This window comes from Corvus kubaryi, unplaced genomic scaffold (assembly GCF_017639235.1).
Source record: "Corvus kubaryi isolate FWS band 111438036 unplaced genomic scaffold, C.kubaryi_AGA036_p1.0 37256, whole genome shotgun sequence".
Lineage (NCBI taxonomy): Eukaryota > Metazoa > Chordata > Aves > Passeriformes > Corvidae > Corvus > Corvus kubaryi.
In genome coordinates, this window is record NW_024581076.1 from 3,534,484 (window position 1) to 3,562,258 (window position 27,775).

General features: G+C 39.3%; 2 protein-coding genes across 2 annotated transcripts; both read right to left on the bottom strand.

Annotated features, from left to right (window-relative positions):
- Positions 1-2,728: 2,728 nt before the first annotated feature.
- LOC121662547 (interstitial collagenase-like) lies at positions 2,729-18,743 on the bottom strand. The gene is made up of 11 exons (XM_042023787.1): positions 18,231-18,743; positions 9,489-11,115; positions 8,300-8,544; positions 7,857-8,005; positions 7,641-7,766; positions 6,711-6,872; positions 6,189-6,306; positions 5,428-5,561; positions 4,233-4,392; positions 3,235-3,335; positions 2,729-3,024 (listed from the first exon to the last, which is right to left on the bottom strand). Exons 2-11 carry the CDS (start codon positions 9,597-9,599, stop codon positions 2,924-2,926), a joined length of 1,407 nt encoding a protein of 468 aa, XP_041879721.1. The 5' UTR covers positions 9,600-11,115; positions 18,231-18,743; the 3' UTR covers positions 2,729-2,923.
- A 543-nt stretch (positions 18,744-19,286) lies between these two features.
- LOC121662546 (stromelysin-1-like) lies at positions 19,287-26,472 on the bottom strand. The gene is made up of 10 exons (XM_042023786.1): positions 26,263-26,472; positions 25,258-25,499; positions 25,021-25,169; positions 24,580-24,705; positions 23,893-24,054; positions 23,604-23,760; positions 22,683-22,816; positions 22,005-22,164; positions 20,669-20,769; positions 19,287-19,599 (listed from the first exon to the last, which is right to left on the bottom strand). Exons 1-10 carry the CDS (start codon positions 26,368-26,370, stop codon positions 19,499-19,501), a joined length of 1,440 nt encoding a protein of 479 aa, XP_041879720.1. The 5' UTR covers positions 26,371-26,472; the 3' UTR covers positions 19,287-19,498.
- Between the last annotated feature and the right edge of the window lie 1,303 nt (positions 26,473-27,775).

The window sequence follows — 27,775 nt, forward strand, 5'->3', positions numbered from 1 at the left end:
TCGTGCTCTGATTCCCTCCACATGAGCTATAACACTGTGCAGACTGACACAATAAAACTTAATTGAACCCATCCGATTTCACAGTCATCTGAAGTCAGTTGGGATTTGAATACGCCTAAGCCGCTTGGCTACCATTTCAAAACTGGCACTCAATTTTAGTTATTTTACCCTGAATTTGACAAACCTGGGCGATTTCATGCCTGATTAAGTGGTGGACAAATGCAAAACCTTGTAAGTTGTCCCAACATAGCTGTGTGAAATGGGACCACCAAATGTAGAAGTACTCAACCATTCTCAGCCTAGAAAATGGGAGCTGTGCATGAGATATGAATATCATAAAAAACAAAACAAAACAAACTTTGGGAGAAATTACTGTAAACAGAATATTTTCTTTTCAAATTGATTCATAAAGTGAGACTGAATGTTTTGGAAAATGGATGAAAATGCCAATTCCCTACCCACCTACTCCTGGCAACTCTTTGAAACTGTGTGTTTCTTTTAAATTATTCTGGTGGAATCCAAAATATGCATAAATGAGAATGATTTTGCCTTATAAATTGAGCCTAAGAAATGTGAATAATCTTATATCTCTGTCTGCACCTATCTCTCTGTATCTATCTATCTATCTATCTATCTATCTATCTCTCTTCTAGCTACAATTTCATCACTAGAAGTTTTTTTCAGTTTAACCACATTAACCACAGGGGATATGATTATTTCCTGTCTTAAGTAATTCGGAATAAGGGAAGTTTCAAGAGTCACCCAGGCTGTGACGAATTATGGGACTTCACCCTGTTCCAGCCAAGCATCTTCCTCTTCCACTGGCAGCAAAGGGAGCTGAAGGTGTTTGGCACGTCAGAGGAGCCCTGACAGCACGTACTCAAATTTTACAAAACTGTTGAAAGAAGTGCCTTCATGTTGGACTGCTGCTTTTCTTGGGAAATACTTGCTTCCGTGTTTTTGGCATTTTTGCTGTCACTTGCAGCCAACTCTTCTCCAGCTGGAGGCATTAATGATGAATTTTTTCATCCCAATAGCCTCCTTGTTAAACTTGTTAATGGCATTTCTGAGCTATTATTAAAAAATTTTGGACCCTTCCCTTGATTCATTTTTGTTATCATTGCATTGTATGGGTTGTTCTCTATGTATTTGACCATACTGATTAGATTCCTGTTGGTATAATGCACACTTAGACAGCTAACTAACAGACACCCATGTTGTGAACAATTAGGAATGTTGAGTCCCTGCTGGTATTGTGTTGACATCATGACCATGTTTCAGCACTATTTCTGGTTCCTGGGATGCTCTGAGTAACATGACCTGGTACTGCTGATGTGATGAGGATAGGCAGTGAACTTTCTGGGTTAAAACAGAGGTCACATTACTGCTGTCTTCTAAGTGGAGGAAAGAAATCATGAGGCAGTTCAACATCGACCAACTTTAATAAATGTCAAAGATAAGCATTAGGAAACCGTAACCAGAAGCTCCTTATACAGCTTCTTCTTTTCCCAGGCCCCAAGGCCAGCTAGAGACATGTTTGCGAAACATCACTTGTGAGAACACTTTTTCAGGTCTCTCTCCCATGGACAGTGGGAACTGGCTGCTATGTTGTGTAGGTGGCCAGGTTGCAAAACCCTGGTAGTGTTTTGTGTGATGTAGATCTCCCTTATTTGTCACTCAAATGTCTTCTGAGCAAACACTAATGTTAGCTGAAACTAGAAATGTAGTCTAAATTAGTGGTTTAAACTTGTCTAGATTAAATGAAGATATTTGCGGAGGTCAGATGACCCTATTCTAAGACAGCTGGTTGAATCACTCTCCAGGGATATGTATTTCTCTATTTTCTGTAGAAGAAAGCTTAACTAATAAATGCATAAAATTAGATGCAGCTGATCTTAACCTAGCTGCTCTTATTGTCTCTATCCTTCACTGCTACATGGCAGATGGCTGTGGGGATCTGATAGCCAGCCACAGTGGAAGCAAGATAACCACTTCTCCTAGTTCATATTGAATCTGCCCATAGTTCTTGATTTTTCTGTAAAATTAAATTCATATCACCCGAAACATGCTTTCCAAGAATGTATACTAGTGCCATGGAAAAATATGTTTGGTGCAAAAGCCCCTGAGCAACGTTTGTCTTGTGTGACATATGCATGAATATAATCAGACTGTAGCACCATTGTCATTCCTTCCAGCTTTAAAACCTTTGAAACAAACAAAAATGTCAATTTAGAAACATAAGACAGATCTCTCACACTGGTGGCTGTGACCCAGAACCTAGAGGGGACATGTGACTTCTAGACTGGTAGTTGGAAGCCAACCGGAAACCTTCAGGAGCCTTAATAGTGCTAGAGAACTGTTCAGGCAGGTGAGTTGAGTCACTACTCTTCAGGCTCCATCCTTCCACAGAGCCTTGTCCTCTGCCCACAGTTGTAAAGATGTACGCTCTGGAGAATGGTCTAATAGCGGAAGTTGGGAAAGAGGAATAGAAAGTGGAAGTAGAGCTGTACACTGGTGATAGTGAGCCCCAACTAATTAACCGTCAGATTTTCACTAGGATTTGTGTGGGGTGGGGGGTTCAGATACAGGTGTGTGCTCCTTTCCCTGTCTTTGTGACCAAACCTGACATTTCCTGCCAGAATACATTTTTTAGTGTTCAAAAGATAGACTTGGCTCTTGAGCATCAGGGCAAAAAAGACATCAAGAACACAATTATATGAGAAACATAGTTTATTAGGAAACTTGAACTGTAACATGAGAAGTTGTGATAAATTATATACTTTTATTTGGCTTAGAATAAATAATTATTAAGACTATACTGTCATAGTATTTGAACAGAAATCCGTTCTGACCTGAGAATCATGAAATGCTGAAAAATGCAGCACATAAAAACATACAATGGGCATACGGAAAAACATTGCAATTAACAATTAAACCAGCTGGTGCTCTTCATTCGTCGAACAATCCTTTTGGCACGAGGATCAAACTGGAACTGAGTTGTTCCATGGAAGAAATACACATAGCCTAGAAGTAAAATTTAATCCAATTATATTTCATAGGTGACTTTTTTCAGTGTTTTGGAAAAAACAATCCCCATTATAGACAGTCCATATATACCTGATATTTTTAATTTCCTTTTCATTAAGGTTAATAACAGCTTTTTGAAAAAAATTATTCTATCTATAGAAGCCCAAATATTCACATAAACACAGATTAAAGCTATGTTTCACTCACCATCTTTCTGGAAAGCAGCATCAACTCTGCCAATATTTCCAAAGTCGGAGACTATTTTCCTGGGATACCCATGATCCATGGATTTTTTCTTTTCATCATATCTTAGAAGAAGAAATGTCATTACAATTTGTGAGGAAGTGGACAATAGTTTGAAATTCAAAAGCAAATTCTTACATGCAACTCTGCTGTTACTAAGAAGTCTCACAGAGATTAACTGAAGTAGCTTTTTAATTCTCCTTATTAAGTTTCTCTGAGAGATTTCTCTGACATTTGAAGATCCTACCTATGGTAAAGTTTATTCCCAGGGATCTTGGAAACACAGCTCAGAAATTAATCATGTGTATTTCTGGACTAGCAGAGCCTTGGCCATCACTTGCACATAAAATGAATTTCTATTTCAAGGCACTGAATATCCAGTTCAACATAAAAACAAAACATAAAACTTCAGAGAAGAAGACAGTAGCACAGTCCTGAACCATAGCTGAATTAGTCTCAATGATAAACTTCTCAAACAAAATTGCTCTCTGAATATTTGTCATGAGCTTCAATTAGAAATACAAGCAACTTTAAAATTGGACAATATTTATAGTTACTTCACAGAGGAATTCAATTACAACACTTTGCACTGATGGCTCATTTTGTTTGAAAAGTGAAGTAAAAGTAGATGCTATCACAACATCCCATAAAGAAGCAGCGCTGTTGTGGAGAAGAAGTGAGAAATCTACTAGAAAGCCACTCTTTTTTATTGGGTAGCTGTTTCATTCAGGAGAAAGTACTTATATTCCTGCTACAGGAATCTAATGTTCAGGAAAAAAAAATCCTGATGAAAAGGTGACATTTTCTAGCAAATGCTTAATTTTTTTTAAACTCCAAATAAACACATTTAAATTTCTGGAATATACCTGGTTTAAACATCATCCCACTCAAACTGTTTAGTAATACATCAGTCCCCAGGGAAATAAAAACATGCCTCCTGGTAAACAATCATTAAATCTTACCTCCAGTATCTGTCAGCTACAAAGAAGTATGTTTTTCCTGTGCTTTCATCGTTGTAAGCTGCATTAATTCTTTTAACAGTCTTCGGGAACCCCAAGCGATAGATTGGCTGGGGATAGCCACGTACTACGTCATATCCCCTGACAACCCAATACTTATCCTCTGAAAAATATGAGCAAATTTCATTTGTTTTTGCTAGTTATGAACAGCATTTACTTGTGTTTCAGATGTGTAGAAGACAATGTGTCTAGATGTCAGCATTATTCCTTTCAGTTTACTACTTTAGAAAATGTTTCTAATTCTTACACTGGGACTACATCATGAAGATAGGGGAACTGGCTTTTGTTTTAAGAGTAAAACATTAGAATTATAAGATGTATTGGATAGAACTTTTCCCAGAATTAAAAAAAAAAATAATAATGTATTTGTCTCGATAACAGCTTGGGGAGTGCTGGAGGCTGATGAGTTAAACCATTGACCTTGGGTTGGGATGTTGAATTTATAAAATTCCTGTAATGTGCTATTTGATTATAGAGCCATATAATATTTTGAAAACTAGGCAATGTGCATCAAATTAAACTATTAAGAAAAGTACATGTCTAATCAAAAAGTTTTGGTAATTTTAGATGCAATGAACATATTTGTTTATGGTAATAGGTCTTGCATGATAGTATTTGTATAATGAATTTATTTGAGATATTTAAAGGGTATTTGACACCTTTAAAAAGAAGGACTGATTGTGTTCATTGAACAACTTCCCTCTCATAGTAAAGTTTTCCAGACATATTTTTGCATTTTTTTTTCAAAATATAACAAATACTAACATGATTATCAGTAACTGTAGCATAAAATGCCTGTATTTGCCAACTGAATTCAGTAAAAATCCTTCTGCACAAAGTGAAGTGCTGTTATCTGAAGAGAACTAGACCTGAAGAAGGGTAGCTGTTTTCATTACTTGTTTTATCAAGGCATTAACTATAACAGAGGGGCAAGTTTTCTAGATTATGACCTCTGAAGATCCATTACAGCAATATGATCCTCTGGTTTAATTATTTTCAGAATTGTAAGATTATCTGTTCTATTTCCTTAAAAACACTTTAACTTCTGTAACTACACTTTAACTTCTGTAACTGCATCATTTTTTAAGAAGCAGGAAGTAACAGGTCAGAAAAAGTGGAGAACTTCTGGTTCAATTACCTTTAAAAAATAAAATTTCATCCCTCTCAATGTTTTCATAAGCAGCTTGAATTCCTGATGGTAACCTTGGCCAGAACAGGGAGATGAAATTGAGCTCTGTCTCTGTCCTTTCAGGATGCTTGCGCAGCATGTATCTGTTTTAGACAAAATTTATGTCATAAAATAATTCCGCTCCTATCAAAACTTCAAAATAATTATTGTAGCTCCTGGAGTACAACAGAGGGAGATGGGTACTTGGATGTGAATACCCCTGTCCACTGCATGTAAAAGGAATTTAGAGCAAAGTCATTTGTAATTTTAGCACCTCAATTACATGCTAAAAATCAGGCAAATTGAATTTGAGACCTTCTATTTCTCTATAGGGCAGTAAGGCTCAGACATCCTCTCCCTGGCAATGCTTTCAGTTCTGCCCCTGCTCCTGTACGGAGGATGAGGGTGGGACCCAGGAACACATTGTTTAGGGGTATGTGAGTGCTCTTACTTTGCTGTTCATTTGAATTGATTTCAGAGAAAAGTCTGTCACAGTGCTGGCCACAGTGGCAGAACAGCTGGAAAACAACCTATAAGCCCATGTCACCCTCCCTAATTTTATCAAATAGGGCTCTTTGGGTTAATGATCTGAGAACTCACTTCTGTAAATATATGGTGCTTTTCTAGTGCTTCTCTTTGTATTACGTTCCAAAAGGACAGTTTTCCCTCATGGATTATTTTTAAAATACTGAATATTTTGAAGAAATAATATGTATGCTTGTTGTTGCTACCTGCCCTTGAAGAAGAATATTTCTCCACGTAGAGTAGTAATAGCATCAAATGTCAAATTTGGGTCGCAAGCTTCTGGAGTTATGGGTCCTGTTGGTTGCACAGCAGCATTAGACCGTCCTGTAGGATGAATATTTATGATTTAGTGGGGAGAAGTATAAGGAAAATGTTCAGAAGGTCTCTGAGGACAAAGAAAACACTTTTTGAATGAAAAAGGATGTAATTTTAAAGTAAGAGTCTGTCATTAAATGCAGAATTCTAATGTTGATAAGACCAGTTTTGTTCATCTTTTCCAAAATGAGATTTTTGTGGAACTGGACTTCAGCTGAAGTTTGCTTCCAGGAATTATCTCTCTTTTGTTATCTATTTTTCAGAAACTGTTAAACTTGTCATTGGTGGAATATTAAATACCGTCATTTTACCATTTACCAGATTCACAAGTAGAAATATTAAATAAATACATATTTTCTTACCATTTACCAGCCTCCCAAATAGATACATTAAATAAATATATTATTTCTTACCATAGATGGCCTGAATTCCATCAATATCATCCTGAGGAAGAAGGAATTCATTTGGGTCGGTGTAGGAGTAAGTTGGATACATCAGTGCTCCAGGATCATTTGAATGAGACAGACCCAGTGAATGGCCAAGCTCATGGGCAAGAACAATGAACAAATTGTAGCCTGTAGGATAAAAACCATATGAAACAAGATAAAATCTGTTTCAATACTCGACACAGTTCACTAAAGGGGAAACACTCATGCTAAAATACACTAGAGGTACAAGAGAGTCTGTAAGTAATTCTATTATCATAACAACTCCAAACCATTATGACAGAAGAGCTATAAGAGTATAAAAAGAATGTCTGGCCTTAATTGTGGACTCTGTCATTTCTCTAGTGTCCTTATGTCTGAAACATGAGCTGTTTCCCCTGCTATCACTTTAACTACTCAGATCAAGGACTATGTCCATGCTGAGGGATTGTTGGCAATAAACCAACAGAAAAAGAACTTCAAAACAAGCTAGGAGATTACAGTTTGAGTGATACTTAGGACACCCTAGTTAGCACAAAACTGAACTGCTAGGTTAAGAAAAAGAAAGAATTTGCCTTCAGAAGTCTACCAACTGATTTTCTTGTATCCAAGTTTTAGCTTTCCTCTGAATGAAAAAGTATTTTGAAGTTCTGACCTTAAAATCATTATACACTCTTATGACCTAAATATTTATATGCCATTATAAATGTCACTATGATCTAAAAAATCTATTTTCTGCAAGTTCATGCCTAAAAGAGTCAGTAAAAACAACAAAAAAGGGCAAGCAATTATAAATTAAAGGCTCTGTCACTTTTGCTCACTTTTCTGCCTGTAGAAAGACTCATTAAATAGAAAGCATCACATGAGGTAAGACTGTACGAGGTTAAAACTATAAAGATTCAGCTACGAAATGCTTACCTCTTCCATCTTTTGTCCAAGCTTCCTCCTCATCCATATGCACATCTCCACCAATATTTTCACCAGGCTGGAATGCATGAGCCAGCTGTCCATTGGGACCATCAAAAGGAGAATTGTCGCCGTGGTCTAAAGTGAAGAGGTAAAAAATAAGTTAAAATCTTAAATTACTTCTATGACTTCAGATGGGTATTTAATATCCCACGTTATCATTTTTACCTCTATAAGCAAAAGAGATCATTATATCTGCTTCTTTGTCCTCAACCCTTTGGAATGTCAGTGGTGTCACGTTGCTCCAGACACTGAGAGCTTTTCTGACTGCTTCATCTACATCAGCTCGTCTCATCTTTGGGGTGTAATTCAAAATCCTTCAAAGAAAACCCAGCACATAATATATTATTTAGAAAACAGTTGAAATTTCAGCATTTTAGGTGAAATATAATTACTTGCGAAAAAGTCAAAAATCTTAGACATATCATTCATGAATGAAAATTAATAAATGCTTTGTTTTAGATACTGCCTTCTAAAGCATCTGTCTTCTTCCAGAAATCACTAAATCACTCCATATGTCCATACATCACGTAATATAATTCCTTCAGACCCTCCTCCCAAAGTTGCTGTGCTAGATTTATATCTTTTTGAACCAGATTAGGAAAGATTACCTGTATGTCAGATTATTTCTTTTCCATTTGGGATTCCCTGGTGTGAACACATATTGCTCTACATCGGGTACACCACATCTGGGTTTTTTCATCACCTCCAGTGTGTCAAGATCAGGTTTTCCAGTCACTTGTAGTCCAAAGAATGACTGCATTTCCTTGAGCTTTGCAGTAAGGGGGTTTTCACCATGGCTTCTTAAATGGGGATGGTGATCCTTTTGAAGGTCGTAGAAATTCTGTAGATAACTCTGAATCAGAGTTTAAAAAAAAAAGAGAGCATTGTGACTTATCAGTACTATCTTTGGTCACACTTAAATTTTCTAAGTAATCTTTAACTATTCCCATATGGACATGCCCTGTGTTTACCAGGACCAAAACCAACCTCTTTTCTTCAGTACAGCTTTCCTATAGTTTTCTGACTTTGTTGTTTCACTGATGAAATAGATCAAGAAATGTCTTGAAAATCTAATATGTACTATTAATAATTAATTCTGCATTATTTACTGTGCTCAATTACTCTAAGAGCAAAGCTTACAAGAAAGCTTATAACTTTATAACAAGAAAACTTATAACTAAGGAAATTGAGGCTGGCAGTGAGACTCCACACAGCCAGGACTCCCACTGAAGCCGGTGATTACTGCTAAAGGGTCAGACTTGGTGAATCCTGCCTTTTATTTTTAGCTACAGAATATGATACTAGAAACTCAGGCCTTGCTACTAAATTTCAACAATTTTGTCTACAACAAATTATGCTGTGTCTATGTGAGTTCCCTTTTTCCAAAATATTCTATAAAAGATCTATTCAGCCAAAACATGGACAAATGTTCCTGCTTCAAGCAAATTTCCTTCCTTATGTTATTAAGACCAGTCATATCACAAGTTTCAAAGCACGTTCTGAAATGTAAATTGCTGCTGAGTTTTACTGTTGCTGCTAGAACTCATGCCTCAGTAGTCTTTTTATTATTTTACTGACAACACCAAAAGGGAAGTATACAATATTCAGATGACTTCTGGGTAAATAAGTTCCACATAATTTTCCCACATTTTCTAGGCTGATAGGAAAAGCTTTCTCTTGAAACCTCTGCAAAATGGTACATCTTAAGTTTCCAGCCATACTCGGTGAATTGCAATTATAGTTCTCTCTCAGACTTCCTTAGGTTTCCCTTAGATATACACTGAAAAAAATGCTTACCTCTACAAACTGTAGGGTTTTCCTTTCATCTTCTGCTTCTGGAGCCACAGGAAATGTGGAGGAGATGGCCACATATAGTGAGAGGAGAACTGCAAAGGTCTTCATCCTCATCTGAGGTTGTCTGCCTCAGTTTCACTCTCGAGCTACCGAGCACATTTCTCAGCTGTGTTTATATAGCTGATAGTAAATCAGTGACAGCCTGACTCATGCTGTATAATATCCTCTGATTAGTAAAAATGATGCATAGCAGTTTCATCATCAGGTAGTGACGCAAGGTGTTTAACTAATATCACTATCCTTATTTTGCCCAAGCCTTCTGGTTTGGGCAATTTCATAGCATGTTTAACAAATAAGGAAATGTTTTTCAGGAAAAATGTGGAGTTAAATTTCATATGTTTATTTTGAATCATGAATTTAGACCATTTAGACCATTTAGACAAGATTTTGACAAACTGGAGAAATAATAAGAAATAACATATAAGAGCAACATAATCTATTTTATGATTATTAATCAAACTATGCTATGTGTGATACATATGATTTAATCTTAAACAGACTGTAGAATATTACGTTGCAATATGTAATAGCAAAGTACAAATGACAGTAAAAAAACCTGATCTTTTTTAGGAATAACCAGCAGCATAACTCCAGGTGGACTGTTATCAGTTATCTAACAGTTCTATCTAAAACAACCTTATGATGTTAGCAGAAATGAATGCTAAAATAATTCAATATTTTTAAACTGATATTAACAAATTCAGTCATGCTACTGGAATGCATAATCTGGATTCCCATATGTGTGGTAGGTAACATTTCTACTCTTGCCAGCATGGATAAGGTCTCAGCTGCCATAGTGTGTTTGAAATCAAGCAGAGAAAGATGAGCTCTGGGAGGAAAAGACTTCATGAAGTACAACAGGAATTTTCATGAGTGTGGAAAAGGAAGATTAAAGTAACCATTTTTTATGCTATGTTCACTGTCTCGTGGAAGGAAGATGAGTGGAGCCATGATAAAAGCTGGTATTTTTTAATAAAAATTTAGCAGTGTCCAGTCTCCAAGACTCTAGAGAGGTCTTAAACAGCAGTGATTAAGTTTAGACATGAGGTTTGGGATTCAACTGCCTGAGCATTAGTGTTATTTGAAATTCTCTAGGGAATACACCTGATCTCCAGCTGCCCTGAAAGGATGCAGGTCTCCATAGCACCTGTGTCATGGCAGCCAGCCCTGGGTGGGAGTCTCAAGTACAGGCAAATGAATAATGAGGTGGAATGTGCGTTGTTATGTTGTGTAGATGTCTGAAAGGTTTTTAGGTCTCCAAGCTCCCATTTTGGACTATGAATTCTAGAGTGATTCAACTGACCACATGACATGGACCTCTAGATGAGATGAACTGCTCTCTATACTACACTGACTCTATTGGCTGGGTCCCTAACAGTGTTAAGAGAAGTTTAAATATCCTGGACAGTGTAGACTCCTAAACTAAGGAAAACATTTCTAACTGCAAGCATCAGAGTAATTGGCCTGAAGGGGATGTGTGCTGCTAACTATGCAGGCTGTCAGGTACAGGCTGGACATCTTTCAGGATGGTCTTCTGTCCTTATTGAAGGTAAAGACCCTCCTTGTAAACCTTAAAAGAGAAACAGTAAACGTTAGTGTGAGCGGGAGAAATACGAATAAATAGCATTATTTTAATATTGATGGGAAATTCTTCACTTACTTTCCCAAGCATCATGGAAAATAATGTATTCAGTGTGAGATTCTACACTCACTGTAGTGTAGCACCCCCAACTACAGCTAGGTTCAACAAAGCTAACACCACTCCTGGGGAAAGCAAATTACCTTATACCTTCCAATCTGAGTCACATAACCTGCCTGGAGGGATTGACTGAAGCTAATACAGGACACTTCAAATGCAGAAGCTGTGATTTGAAATAACTAGGAAAAGAATTCCTCAAAGGGTACAGCTGTTGTTCACGAAAGAAATTCAACTTCATGGTTCATAGTCCAATGAGACTTAGTTATTGGTTGTTCTTAATCCATCTTGATTCAGACATGTACAAAGAGAATTTTGTATGTTGGACAGTTCTCCAAACACTTGGCTACAACTCAAAAGATTCTGGAATTCATGAACTGCTGCTTAACTTCTCTAACTCTGTTTCTAAACTAGTCTTATTTCCCTGCAATTTTTTCTCCTTCCTGTGTTTCTTTAGGATGGTTTATATAGTTCCTGATTCACTACCTTCATTTCTTATTTTTTTTCCATAGCATGTAGTTAACCTCTTATTTCTTCTTTTTTCCCTTTTATTTGCTGAAGGCATCATAGACATGTTTAAACACATGCACACAAAGAAGAGAAGCACATTAATCAGATGTGTTCAGTGGCTGAGACTGGAAGATAAGGAAGTCATATGCTGTGGCTTTAACAGAGAGTTTCTTCTGCCTTGCAGATTTCTGTGAAGGGTCTATGGCCAAATTTTAATGTGATCAAGAGGATAGTGAGTTGGGCAGAGGGTAAGAGAGGACATGTAGCTGTTTTCTATGAAACTTTAAATAAATTACTTTCCAAAGCAGTCAGTGGAAGGACTAGAAGGTCCTGGATCCATAATCAGCTGGGGGAACTCTGTGTGCATTTGAGGAGTCATCAAGTGAAAAACCTCAAGCAGCATCAGGAAGAGGAAGCAGAAGCAGTGGCTTCCCCCTGTCTTGGGAATTTCCATGGTGTTGGGCTACAAAGCTGTGTCCCATTTCACCATCTGCATTGACTTCCTACTGCGTGTCCTTTGGCACAAGTCCCTTGAACTCACACTCAAGGGAAGGACAGGTTCCAGTCATCTGCTTTCCCATGGTGTGACTGCCAGCAAAACACCACCTTCTCCTTCTCAAGCACTTGCCTACACACAAAGGCTCAGATCACAACAGGATGAGACATGAATATGCCAAAATTAAACTGAGACCTCCTCAGAGGAGCAGGTCTCATGAGAATTGTTACTGAGTACCAACTGGTGTCTGCACAGTTCCTCATTTTTCTTGCAGGACCACTGTGTTGCACGTGCATCTGACTGGCACTGTCCTGGTCTCTCACTAAACCCCATTTCTAGTTATTTTCCTGTGTGAGTGGCTCTATCCTATCTGGGGGATCTCAGTGAGAGCCTCTGAGGTGGGGCCAGGGGCTGGAGGCCCCTGTGTCAGTGGTGCTGTGACTGGAAAGACGCCAGGGTGCACACAAGTCCATTGGGTACATATGTATATGTGCATGTACCTACTGGGATACAAGCACAGCCTCACTGCTGGACCTGGGGTCAGGGAGCTGCAGCAGCCTCAGATCCATCAGGGTACCAGATCTGGACAACTCCAAACACACTGTCCCTGCCTGGAGTTTGCTTAAAATCATAGAAATTTAGAATCATAGAATGGCTTGAATTGGAAGAAACCTTAAAGGTCATCTCATTCCAACCTCTTTACCATGGGTAGGGACACCTTCCACTAGACCAGGTTAGTCAAAGCCCCCTCCAACCTAGTCTTGAACACTTCCAGGGATGGGACATCCACAGCTTTTCTGGCAACTGTTCCAGTGCCTCACTAACCTCCAAGTAAAGAACCTCTTCCCAAGACTTAATCTAAATCTCTTGTATTTTAAGTTGAAACCATTTGCCCTTGTCCTATCACTATCTGCCCTTGTAAAAAATCCCTATCCCTCTTTCTTATAAGTCCCTTTTAAGTACTGGAAGCCCACCATGATGTGTCCCTGAAGCCTTCTCTTCCCAGCTCCCTCAGCCTGTCTTCACAGCAGAGATGTTCCAGAGCTGCTTACATGGAAAATCTCCATGTAACCAAAGCAGAGAGGTGAACTTTACATTTACCTACCTCCAGCGTTCTTCAGAGGCAGCTCTTGTCTGGAACAAAAGCATCAGTGCCTCACTCACCCTGAATCACCCTTCTAGGTCTGGTACCCATCTGCTAAACAACTGCTAAGGAAGAGGAGATGACACAGTTGTTACGACAGTGCTTTCAAGGGTTTTTCCAGTGTACACCCATGCAGTCCAGATTTGTGTCTCCCTGTATCAGCACACTTCTTCCTTGGCAAAACTGCACCCTTGTTCCTTGTGTTGAGACAAGAGACTACTCAAAATGTCCCTTTTCTAGGTTCTCTACTGTTCCTCATTCATTTGGTCTGCACAGGAATGTAAGCACTGCCAGAGGTCTACCCAGCAGTGTTTCCCTTTTCAGCATTAACTGAAAAAGACACTTAGGCAGAGGTGTTAAGAGGAGACATATTTCCCCAGAAGAATTTCCTAGCCTTGAACAATTTTCTGCCTCAGTGACTTTGATTTACTTTGTATCTCACTTACCTAGGGCTTGGATTTGACTCTTGAAGCTATTTCCCTTTTCCCCTACTATCTCTGATAATGTGTTCTAATGACTTCTACCCACACCCCCGACTGAACTATGAAAAAATAAATTCACAGTGTGAATCGTAGTGGGGTTTCCCTAAATTCCCTAAATCAAGTCTCTCACCACAAAATTACTGTGGAAAAGGGAACTTTGATTGGTAGTTCTGTAATTTTATGTTACAAAAATGAAAAGTGGTACCTCATAATTCTAAAGAATTGTTTACTGTTAGCTATTTGTCACAATGATGTTTGCAACTGCTTTCTCAATGGCAGGTGACATTAAAAAGTAGTCAGCATTCCCACAGGAAGTACTTTTCTTTCCATTCCGTGCTCTTATGTATATCCTAATCTTCTAATGTCTTTGCAATCTATTTTGAAACAACAAAATAAAAATCTTTCTGCAAACCTAGAATATTATCCTGAAACAAGCTGTTTTCCTTGGAAGATGTCACTTTTCATGTGAAGTATAATGTGTCAAAGATGTAAGTCGTGTCACTGTGCAGCAATATTCTACTGATTGCCAGATATTTGCTTGAAGTTAGAGGGTTCATTATGAGTTTGCCCTTAATGAACCAATTACATTCTAATATTGAGATGAAACCACCAAAGACAAGCCTCCAAATCAGCTGTCTAGAAGTTTGCACAAGCTCATGGCTTCACGTCACCCAGTGTTAAACATTTCCTTTGTAGAACTGCTGTTGGCACTGCTCCAAGGGAATGATCAGTCACTCAGTTTACAAACCAAAGTGCTGCGCTGGGCAGTGTTAGGAGCACAATTCTATAGTCCAAACCACTCAGAAGTCCAAAGGCCACTGTGATAGGGCTCAGGATGACAGGTGCTGAATCAGTTGTAATTATCCTATTGTAGAAAAGCAGTTCAATGTGACCAGTCCCACACTGGGGCAGCGCCTGTGTTACACCTCAGTGACTTGCACAGTCTCAGACGTGGCATCATCAATGATTTCAGTAAAAGAAGAAAGGAAGGAGTGCCACTTTCCATGCCAAGCACCTGTTTCCTGAACACAGGAAAATCAAATTACGTTCTTCATCTTTGCAGTTGGGCTGTTCTCTGGGATGGGAATTTGGTGTGTAGTGTCCAGGTCTTGATTTCCCTGACGGCAGATAAGGCCTTGGGATGCCCTGCAGAACCAACCTCACCAACTTGAAATCCTTTGCCTCTAAACTTGGTGGTTATCACACAAGATACGCAGATGTAAAACTTGTCCTGAAAGATGCAGCAAGAAGAGATCAATGTCTCCACACTGCTCTACAAAATAAATCTGCATATTTCCGGGGGATCTGCACCATTTGGGACATACTGGAACTCTTATGGGTTCACAGTCCCACAGTTGGATACCCAGCACAAATGCCAAAACATCCTGTGAGGCAGCTGCTGCTTGTGAACCTGCAAAGGCAGTTTTCCTCCTGGCAGCCAGATGGAAGTTCAGTGGCTGCCAGGGAATTATCTGGAAACAAAGTGTGCTCCTTGGCAGTTTTAAAGTATTTTCTCTGTAATATCAACGGCAACTAAGACATGCATCTTTGGAGTTCTGAGTTGTCTTAAACACTTCTGAACCCAAAAATCTGCTGTTTCTGTCACCAAGGAAGGGTTTTTTCCCCACAGCATTTCCATTAACAAAACCAAGCATCTCGCTAGGAACAAATTCCTGCAAACAATATTTAAATGGGCTCATTTTAATCTTATTCTGTTCTGCCAGGACTTATCAGTTACTTTTGTCTGGTTTACTGAGGTGATAAAATCTCTGCTCTTAGTCTGAGTGTTTAAATCACTACACAATGTCATTCAGTTCAGGTCAGCACCTCAGACCTACCTTGTTTGATAAAATATTTGTAATCCTGACAAGAACAATATCAAAGGTCATTCCTCCCTTCTAGGCAGGATGAGTGTGTGAAACCAAGAAAACCAATAAATAGTAAGAAAAAGAACTTGAAAACCAAACAGTTTTTTTCCCGGGTTAGATAGTGTTGGGACTTCCTTGTATTGTGTCTGATGGTTGTGCTATGGAATCTTTGAAAAGGAAAAGGCAAATCTATACATCCAGATGCAGGCAAAATGTCCTCCAAGACAAGATGGTACAAACCAAAATAAATAATACTATTATATATAAAACACAGAAGATAACAAAGAAATTCTTGTGATCTGAATTCTAGAGTCACATAATAAGCCAGTTCCTTGTGAAAAGACTGTTGTCTTCACTCAAGTTTCTATGCAAATAAGATAGAAATTTGCTAGAACGTCTGATGTGTTTAGAAGACTGAGAAAACTATAACTGAAATGCTTGGACTGAGTGTACCACAGACAATGAATGCATTTAACTCAGAGCCCAGGTCTCAAACTGTATCTTAGGAGAGTACAAGATGTTGAATACAAGTCAATCACCTTCAGTTCAGAAGCCTGTTTTCACTCAAATGGTAAGGTTGTCTTGTTAGTGGTACCAGAGATTTTTAAAATAAGAATCGTGAAGCAAAAAATGATACCAACATCCAACACTAAACCAGCTAAACTATATTAAGCCAGACAGTGCTAGAGTCAGCTAAGTTCTACTTCTGCCACAGATCTAAGGCTTCATATTCACAGTTAGTATGACTGTGTGCACAGAAATAGGTAAAGAAAGAACTCCAACTAATCAAAATCGTTGAAAAACAAAAAAAACCCCAAACCCAAGGAAGAACTGGTTGAATAAGTATGTGACAGCCAGAAAACTACAAAACAATCACGAAAGGTCTAGTACCAGCAAACTTTGTTCTGGGAGATATAATCTCATCTGAAAGACAATATTTCCAAAGAAAGTTGGATAGAAGAGAGATAGAAGAGTTTATCCCATTTAAAATAATATGGTCTCATGCTGTTATCCACAATGGATGTGATGTGCAAGGTGCAAGGCAAAGACACCATAGAAGAGCATCAGCAGTAGGAACAACAGAAGAAAAGTATTCAAACCAGAACAGTTAGAAACTTCCTTAAGGAACAACAGCAAAAAAAAAAAATCTAAAAAGTGTGAGCCAAGCTGTTCATGCATCTTTTTAACTTTCATTGCTTTAGCTGAGACCAATCAAAGAGCCATACCAGAAACATGAAGGAAATACAGAATTAGAAAACAAGAACAGTGCAAGGAGACTAATAAGAATGAAATAAACAGTACAGAATTATTTCCTGCTGAATTCAATAGAAACTTTTAAATTACAAGTCTTGAACCTGCTGCTCTGACCTTGGCAATATCAGACACTGACCACAGCTACCCATTTCCTTTTCTTGAGGTCCTGTGGTTAAACTTAATCCTTTTGACTTTAGTTCTGCTTGGGCAGCAAAACCTTGTTTGCCACCTCTACAGCAGGTGTGGCAGCAGTATTTGCAAGACTGACAATGCCATGATACATTTTTGACCCTGGGAATTCTGATGAAGATTCCTCAGTGACTGGAGTGCCCCATTTGAGCAGCCCTGCTTCCAGGGGTTTTAAAAATGCATCAGAAAAAAGGTTACATAAAATGTGTTGCAACATCTCATTGCATTTTTGCAGTACTATTTTATGCATAAATAGAATACAATTGCCTTGTCCTGACAGGACTGGAGGCAATGGGCACAAACTGAAACACAGGAGGTTCCCTCTCAACATCAGGAAACACCTTTTTTACTGTGAGAGTGACAGAATATTGGCACAGGTTGCCCAGTGAGGTGATGGAGTCTCCTTCTTTGTGCAAAAGCCACCTAGAGACTCACTAGCCCACTCTAGGTGCCCTACTTGAGCAGAGGAGGTTGAACATGATAACCTCCAGAGACCCAACCAACCTCAGCCATTTGGTGATTCTGTGATTCGTGCAGAAGCAGAATCAAATAGAAGAGCTATTTTTTCTCAGCTTTTTCCCTTTTTGGGGGGGATGTTGTTTTATGTGGGAGAGACATTGGTGCTGGGAGACATTTTGTTACATGCATGAAAGAAAGGATACCTTCTCTAAGACCTTAGATCTTGCTGGCTGTCTATCTGAATACTGTGGGCCCCAAGTGATGTCCTGCTTCAGGATTAGGTATATTATTGTCAACAGTATTGGACTAGCAGGTGGTTCCCATGTGCCCCCTGGGTCCAGAGGGTTGTGAGGCTGGCCACAGAGACCATCACAGACAGAAAACATGGAGCGCTTGGACAAATATGAGAAGGAATGGTGAGCCCACCCCATTGTTCGCCTCCCTCTGATGAGAATTTCTGTCCCATGGTGAAGCACCGACATGGAAAGACCAACAGTATGGAGGCCCTCAGGAGCTGCCCTTAGACACACAGCCCTCCCAGTACAGCAGCTGGCCCTGCGCCCGTATCCCCAGGAACATTCACGTACCCGGAGCTTGCAGTCATGCCCCAGCTGCTGGCATTCAGACCTCTTAACCTCCTCAGCAGCCAGTCCAGCTTGAAGCTCACCCAAACACACATGGGAAGAGCTCGTCCACACATAAGGCGTGATTTACTGAGAAGACAGGACCAAATGTGCAGGGCAGGGCCGAAGAAGCAGCTGACTGCAGCCTGTTTCCACGGAACCACCCCCTCTCATCCACTTACTTCTCTATTTTTCCTTTCCTCCCCAGTCTACCATTGGTAGATTGGTTCCTTCCATTTCCCTGCCTTTGGTCTTTCCAGTAATCAACTCAAAATAAATTTTGAACATTTCCACAGTCCCTTTCAAACATGACAGAATAAATTTTATAAAATCCCCAAATGCTCTTAGCCAGGATCCCTATCCCCCCCCCAAGGTGAGGTGATGGGGACCCTCTCATTCACACATGGTGACGGATGTCCCTCAACTTATGGGCTGTCCCCACAGAAAACTGGAGAGGAGAAGAGGCAGGGCAGGACTGTCTGGGTTTTCCCAACATGCCAGTGTGCCCCTCTGCTCCCGTGTCCGTGGAGATGAACCTTTGGTCACAGAATGGGTAGGGTTGGGAGGGACCTCAGTAGGGTCATCTGCTCCAACCTCCCTGAGAACACATTGCACAGGAAATGACATGTATCAATAAATACTTTAGGGTAGAATTCGTCACACTTAAATTTAGCCTGCTATTATCAGGTGTCCAACAAAAACTGCCTCTCCATTCAGTGAAAAAAAGAAGCACCTTGACCTTTCAGCACCCACTTCAGGCTGGGAGGGATTGCTCTCTGGAACTCCTGTATGTCTCACTGTAACTATGAGCACTAGGTAAATCTTTTTGGTTAACTTCGAAATGTCTAGAAGCGGTTGAAAGCAATCCTAGCTTTAGGAAGAGAAATGCTCCTCCTCATGGACTCCTGGCTCCATGGCAGGGCTCTGTGTAGGGTGATGTACAGCAAGAAGAGTGAAAAGAAGATGGTGGAAATAATAAAATCAATCACAATTTGTATCAAAAGTAAAAACTTCATTGTCGTTTGGTAAGCTAGCCAGCCTGATGTTAACTACATGCTTATGCGCATATCAGTATGTTAAATACTGTTCTGCTATTTAAAGAAACACAGATTGTGTGTGGGGACTGACGTCTGCTGACTAGTGCTGAAGTACCTGCATATTCTATATATTTATAAAAGAAAAAGCTTTTCTGGCACAGTAACAGTACATTCTTTCTTACAGATTTCATTTTCTTAACATGGAAACCAAAAGTTTGTCTTTAGGAAGCGTGCAACTCTCTTCTTATCAAGATCAAACTCAAACTGCTTTCTTCCACTGAAGAAATAAAGGAAGCCTAGGAAAAAAAACAAACAAAAACCAACCCAGATGAATTATGATATTGCAGATATAAAGATATGTACACTTTAACAACATCCTCAAAGAGCTCAAAGCAACCTTTGGATACATTTATGCTGCCAAGAGCATCTACTCCCAGGTGTAACCTCTGCAAAACATGGCACAGCAGCATGAGGGCACCTTCCACAGCAAACCAGCCATGCACATGCTGCACAGGCTGCATCATGTATTCAATGAACCCCACAAGGTCACACTACAGAAGATGTATCCTGTGCATTTGTTCAGTGTAAAGTATCTGCTCTTACACAGCAGCTGTGCTGAAACCCCCAGAAGGATGCATTCCTAGCTACCTGTCGGTAGGGATTGCACAGTCCCCAGTGGGGCACAGAGCACAGCAAGGTGTGAGCAGGTACTTGCTTGATGGGTGCTGCCAGATACCATGCAGGGAAGGAGAGGTCCAGCCTGGGCTAGTCACTTCCACACTGCTCTCTGGGAGAGAGATCTCTCAGCTCAATGTGTGAGACTTGTTTTGAAGGAAGAAGTAAGATTTGCTATGAAACAATTAGCATGCATGGGTTTGGATGAGCAGCAGATGAGGAGCAAACAGGCAACTGGGAAGCTGTGACATGTGGCAGTGTGAATGTACCCTTGAGTCTAGTCCAGCATCTCCCTAAGTACCATTCACCCTCATGCAGGAGAAGCTGGTGCTGATTGTTTTGTGTCAGAGGGCCAGGCTGTGATAGCCTCGCTCACAGCAGGTACACCTTACATTGTTGAGACGCCACTGTCTTGATTTTTGTGGCATGATGTGCACATCAGCATGAATACAGATACATCTGTCCCTTAGAGCTGGCCTTTCCAGATGTGCAGCTGTCACCAAAGGTGCACCATCATTATGTTTCAAGGGGGTGAAGTGAAGCATGGGAGTGTTATGTGACTGCTTCAGGGTCTTGCTGGTCATCCTGGGGATTCTGAGCAGCATGTAGAAATGCCTCTCTCTGCCCAAGCACTCTCAGCCCTATCACACTGAGCATTTTGTATAGATTTTAGTAAGAACAGCAACTCACTTTCATATTGAAAAACAGCATCAATCTTCCCATTAATTCCTGGAAATATATCTCTTATCAGTAATGGCTTCCTATCCATAGACTGACTTCTTTTATCATAACTGAGAAAAGAGATAAACAAACAGGAGTCAATGAAATCCGTAAACAACTCTTGATTAATTCTCTCAGCACATTATCTCCTACCTATCAACAGATAACCAAGTTCATTGAAGATTTTCAGTATTATTTAGGTAGAGAGACACAATTTGCCATAAATTCATTATTACTCTGTTAGCTGCACTGGGTGAATTTCTTCTATTTACTCCACCTTAAGATACATCTAAGAATACCTAATATTGGAACCATCACCATAAATCTACTTTATGTTTTTTATGAGAGACCATGCCTCAAGGAGTGATAGATAATAGATCAAAAAAAAGAGTGCTTTCATGTTATATCTCTGTAAGAAAAGTTTATCAGGAAAAATCTAGGGTTTTTTTTCTGAAGTTATAAGCTATTTTAAGTCAATTTACTTAAGTTACTTACAGCAAGCTATTACATTATTGGTGAAGTGGAGTTTATCTATCAGTGCTGGAATAAGAGGGCTTGTGAAAGCTTTTCCCTTCTATAATTTGCTTAACAGGAGATCTAATGATCTAACTCTTCATCATTCAAGTTACAAGAGTTCGACCTAAAATGTTGAAGTCTAATCTTCTGCCTAAACTACAAATAAGTGGCTGAATAGTTACTCTGTGGTGATCTCTGTATGTACAATCATTTGGGCATTGTGGTGGAAGGAAAAAGAAGTTTTGTTCATCTGCAATACTTCAGGTTATTTACTGCTTCCACAACATGAGCACTTTCTTTGTTAGAAATCTATGTCCTGTAAGACAAACTTGAGCAGTAGGGACTGGATTGGAAAAAAAAAAAAAAAAGATAACCATTCACAGCAGATAATTCATTGCAGTACATAGCATTTATCAGCAACTTTATGAAACTATCTGTTAGTAACTGGAAAATGGGTGACATTCTCCTTCTTACTCCACAGAAACATATTTGATATAAATAGTGAGCTTCTGCCTGATTTCCTGAGATGACCTGGGGAGCTGTATGATGGCTTTTTAACCAAGGCAGCTAAATGAAAACAAAAAAACAAACAAACTGTTAAATAGTTAAATCAACTAAAAGGAGAACTTACAAGTACTCTTCCACCTCCTTTCAAATATTTTTCAACAACCAGTTGTGACACTGAAAGAGATCACCAGAAGTGCCTGACTAATGCATCCTAAATCATGACAGGATATTGATCATGTGGTTATGTTTGTTTCTATTTATAAAGTAATACAGGAAATATTACCTCCAAAATTTGTCCGCTATGAAGTAATATGTTTTGCCCTCATTTCCATTATGAAAAGCTGCATCAATTTTGGTAACATCCTTTGAAAAACCCAGGGTTTTGAGTTTTTGGGGGTATCCAGGAAGTATGGTATCTCCCCTCACAACCCAGAATTCATTCCCTATTAAGAAAAGTTGATAACAACATGTTATGAGAATCTTCTTCTGGAAATGACACAATCCTTTTCATGAAATCTAATGGTTACCTTAAAATGACCACTGTACTTGCAAATAACTGAAAATAGTTGTAGAGTCCAAAAAAATGCAATAATTATCCACATAACTTTTTTTGAAAACTGAAATTTCACTCCTTCATACTTATATTCGTTTCCCACAAGCTTGGAAGAAGCAGGTGGTATCATTCTTAAACTCAATAGATAATTTCCCAGAAAAAAAGAAAAGTAATTGCACTTATTCTGGGGGGGAAATTTTTCTATGTGGATATTAAAAAAAAAGATACATGTTCTTTAACTTGGATAATGCTTTTGTTATCTCTGTGATTGAACACACACAAATTTATTGGACTAAATTAAAGATTGTGGAATCCTACAGAAACAGTTTAAGTGATTTTGAAACCAGACACAAAATGTCAAGGCTAGTTGGGAATATAACATGTGAAAATAAAAAGACAACATTTTACCTTTAAAAATGACCATTTCATCTTTTTCAGAAATTTCATATGCAGCATCAACACCAGGTGGCAGCCGTGGCCAGAATGACGATATCAAATCAAAATCAGCTGTTCTGACTGCTGGATGTTTGCGCCAAATATGCCTCGTGTAAATACATAACAGGTTTTAAACAAAATCAGATGTTCACACACATTAATGCATGAAACCACATCATGGGACAGGGGCAGTATATATCAGACTAAACTCAACCATGTACCCTGAGTTAGTTATACTACATTCCCTGTAAAGTTGATGTGAAGACAGTTATTTGCATGGTGGGATTGTTCTCTTCTTGATGCAGACATCTAAAATAGGTCAGATGAACCCTTTTGTCAAAACATTTATTTCCCCTAATGCAGAAATTGAACTTAGAGGGACCTGGCTCACGTGGCTGGTATGGGGTAAGACTTTGGGAACAAAAGTGCAATTTTCCTTTCTTTTTATTATTATACTAAATCCTCACTACAGGGGCTCTTCAAGTAGGTATTTGTCAGGGCTGTCTCAGCTCTCTCAAAGCAAAGACACCGAAGAGGGTATGAAGTGTCCCAGAGCTGGTGATGTGTTTTGCCAAACATGTTTTGCTCTCCCAGATGCTGAACACTTGGGACTTGTTTACAGCCTAAAGTGAAAACAGCCCATGTTTGCAGAGGAGCCATCTTTTCACCCTCCATTCACAGCAGCCCCTGTTCCAAAAGTCATCCTCCTCCTTAAACCTCTCTCTTTATTTCTCCACCACCCTCTTTGTTTTTGTTTTCCATCTCTTCTCCTGATTCCCTGTCTTGTCTTCCTGTCTAAAATGGCTGATATTCTGATTAAAGTTATTTTTCTCTGCTGTGGGGAATAATTTAAAAAGTGACACCCAGCTATTTTACTTCCAGAAGCTGACTTACTTGTCTTTAAAGAACATTATTTCTCCACGGAAAGTGGTGACAGCATCAAAAGTTAAATTGGAGCTGCAGCTGTTTGGCAATACAGGATCTTTTGACTCAGTTGGGTCTTTTATCTCAGTAGATTCCCTTTGATCATTGTTTGTGTTAGGAGATGGTCCTAAAAGAAGCAGTTTATGGAAGAAATTTTAGTGTGAACTCATTGAGGTATACCAATACACAAAAATGTCACTGAAAGGTATCCAAAGTCTTTGAAATTATAAGCAGTAGTTGATGAAAAAATCTGAATTACCATAGAGGTACTGTATGCCAGTAATATCATCCTGATGAAGAAGGAGTACTGAAGGGTCAAACTTCCTGTAAACTGGATACATCAGAGAATTGGGATCTTTGGAATGGTAAAGTCCCAGTGAATGGCCAAACTCATGGGCAGCAACATAAAACAGGTTCGTGCCTGAAAACATCAAACAAAACACATAATAGGAGACTGGTGTCTTTTTATTTGTCCTGAAAAACATGGAGGGCATAAGGTAGGTCAGAGGCTTTCAGAACTGCTTGCTTAAGCAAATGAAATTCTTGTTGGAAATTCAGTTGGAGATGAAATTCTGGTCAGAAGTAAAAATAATGGAATTGTTATAGCAGAGTACGAGGAAATAGTCTGTAGATCCTGCAGAATTCAGTGTGGGAGAAGGACCCTGGGCCAGTGCAAGTGAGGTAGCTGTGAGGGAAGAAGTTGGAGGAGTGGAGAGAGGGAGGGCCCCCTTAAAAATAAGTCTCTCTCCAGTGCATGGCAGAAGCTGAGCTAGGGACTTAAACTAGAAGCTCAGAGGTTTTATATAGCTATGAAACCAGCTGTCCAGTGCTCCTTCAAGTCAGCAGCAATTTAAACACTTCTTAAAGAAGAGAGGAGACAGACACTGTGCTCTTGATTCCATGTGCAACTTTCTTCAGGAATGATTTGGAGATCTTAATTACCTACCCTCTGTGCTTTTGGTCCATGTTTCATCCTCATCAAAGTGAGCATCTCCACCAAAGTCCTTGCCAGGTGCATAGGCATGAGCAAGGGAGCCTCCTGGGCCGTCAAATGGGATGAAGTCGTTGTGAGCTGAAGAACAAATCCCATACAAGCTGACTGGGGGTTCCTGCACACATTGAGCAGCACATAGCAGGTATAGATCCAGTGAGCTACTGGCAGCTCCCTATATTTTCTTCCTCTCTCTCTTCATCTGCCTCTATGCCCTCCCCCAAAGTCTGTCAAGAATTATAGCCATAGCACCTAGAGCAAGAACTGTGTGTTTCTGTCTGCTTGTTCAACTGGACATTGAACTTCACATGTGCTATGTATGGGAGAAATCATTCCAGTTCAACTGCTCCTTATACTGCAGCAACTTGGCAATTACTCAGTTGCATAAAGATTTACCTCTGGCTGCAAAGGAGATCATTATGTCTGCATCACCTCGGTCCTTCTTGATGAATCTCAGTGGGGTCACACTGCTCCAAACACTTAACGCCTTCTTGATCGCTGCATTGACATCTGCTGGACGCAGGTCCGGTGTGTAGTTTACTATCCTTCAAAATATAAAAAGAACCAGTTGTGTTCTTACCACTCACCCTGTATTGCACACTGTCTTGACATGAAGAATTCCATTGTGATTACCTGTATGTCAGGACTTGTTTTGTCCATTTTGGCTCTCCTGCAAAGGTGGAGAACCCAGCTATGTCAGGGAATCCACAGCGACGTTTCTGTACCAAGTCCAAAGTCCCAGAATCCAGTTTCCCTGTCACCTCCAGCCCAAAGAATTCTTGCATTTCTTTTAATTTTTGGGACATTGCACTGCCACTTTTCCAAACAAAAGATTCCCCATCCTTCTTAAAGCCATAGTAATTTTCCAGGTACTTCTAATGGAAAAAACCAAACCCAACACTTAGAACAACCAGTAGTGTTAGCTTTTGTAGCTTATAAAGTATTATACAAACACCAGTCAGTCATATGCCTTTGGTACTTTTCTTTCTGTTCTATGACAGCATGGATAATAGTTTGTTAAAGCCTGTATGAATATTTTTCTCTTAATAGTAGTTTTTTTACATTGTATTATCACTATAAATATTTTGTAGCTATCAAAAATACTTTTAAAATCAGTATTTGTTTAACAAATTATTTTTTGATAATGTGCCCTCCACTTACCCTGTGCCCTAGGGTTACCTAGAGTCCTTTAGAGGAAGTAATTGGAAATACACAACTGAATATAAAATTTCAATAGTTGTATCCCATTTCCCTACATTTTAGATAGTAATAATTCAGAAAAAAATGCTATACTTATTTCATGAAGAGTTATGTTTCATAATATTACACGTCACATAAATAACCACATTTCTACGTGAACTACAAACCAACCCTAGACTGACTCAGAAGTTTAATTATTTGTAGAATTAACAGAGTGAATGAATGCATCATTGGATTTAATTGATCTCTAAAAAAAAGTAAAATAAGATGAGTTGGTGCTAAAGTAGCCTTTGTCATCACAGTACCCCCCTCCATTCTGAGAAATATTCAATCACTTATTTATTCTACTTGCTCTTTGGCTGCTCTATACTGGTTACACAGACTGCCGTGGATGCTCAACAGTAGCTAAACATCTCCCCAGAGGTCTGCCTTCCTCACCTGGATAAGCTTCAGGCCTTCTTCCTTTGTCTGCCTTGTATCTGCAGGAAAAGCACGGGAAAGTGCTGCACATAATAATAGGAGAAATGGGCGATTTTCCATTCTCATTTGCACTAATCTTTAGAGAGGTCCTTTTTGCAGTCTTCCACACACCTGCTTCACCTTTATATAGTATTTGTTTGCTTTATAAAGCTTTCCAATCCCTGACTCATTGATTCTCACAATGTCTAGCTAGCAACAGAACATGAAAACAAGGGTTTTGCCATAAAACAGATCAGTGCTGTCTTTCATCCGGTTCCACCCTTGTGCAGGTTTTGCAACATGGAAATATGATTAATGAGAAGATAATAGACCTGTAGATCTTTTTAATAAGCTTATTAACCTTTTAATTGTTAAAATGTAGTCTAACGCTCCAAAACTTAAAGCATATCTCTTTACTGTTTTCCATTCGAAGATAATATTGATTTCAAAAGGGTTGTTGAAGTACCTAAAGTGACAAATATTCACAGAAGGTTACAGGACTGTAGACTACAAACAGAAATTAGTTTTCTAGGTTTCTTTTTTTTTTTTTTTTGGGGGGGGGGGGGGGGGGGGGTGGATTTATACTTTTTTTTTGGAGGCTATTATAGTGCCACCATCTTTCTCTTTGATAGAGTCCTGTCAGTGTTTTAACTCCTTGCTTGATGAAGCAATGCTTTGTTTATGCAGTTTTTTTAAAAGAGTTTGCACCTGGATTAAGCATTCTTTTTTTTTTGCTGCAGGAAAATGTGAAATTAACACAAATAAATGAAAATACTGTTTCCAGCATATATAAAAATTATAAAAATTGAGCCAAGACATTTTCATGTTACTTTTATTCAGCAGTTTTTTCCACTGTTCTCAGAGAATTGCCCAAAGACTTTGTATTTCACACTCTCCTTCTTTGATACTTACTATAAGGTTTTTAAAAGCACTGAGGTTTTCTGGATCAAACTCTTTGATGGCTGTTCTTGTCACAGAGAGGTTCCTCTGTTCTCCATTTCTGTCATTGGTGGTAAGAACTGCTGACACTCAACAGCAGGTTCACTCTAGATTGGGTCCACTTTTCCTCCATGCCCACTTCTGCTTGGGGCTGACAGAGGATTTTGGGTAAGCCTGCAGTGCAGGTGGGACTTTGAATGTGCAGAGAGATAAACTCCCTTCCACAGAGCTGGTGGGATAATAGACATGTGAAAGGAGAGGTTATAAATATATTGTGCACTTGAGATATTTGCTGAAATAATTTCCTGCTGAAGAGCATTTTGTTGGTACCAGAAGGATCCCCAGAGCACAGCATGCCAGTGGCCATCCATAGGCAGGACGAGAGTGATTGCTGGATCTGGGCAGCTGAAACAGGGACTGTCACCAGCAAGTCTGGTGGGACTCCACAAAGGTTATCTGGTCACTGAGGACTGAATTCCTACCCTAAGAGCAGACACCTACCTGTGGCATTTCCACTGGGGAGAGAACCCCTCCCTAGACCTGGAAGGATTTG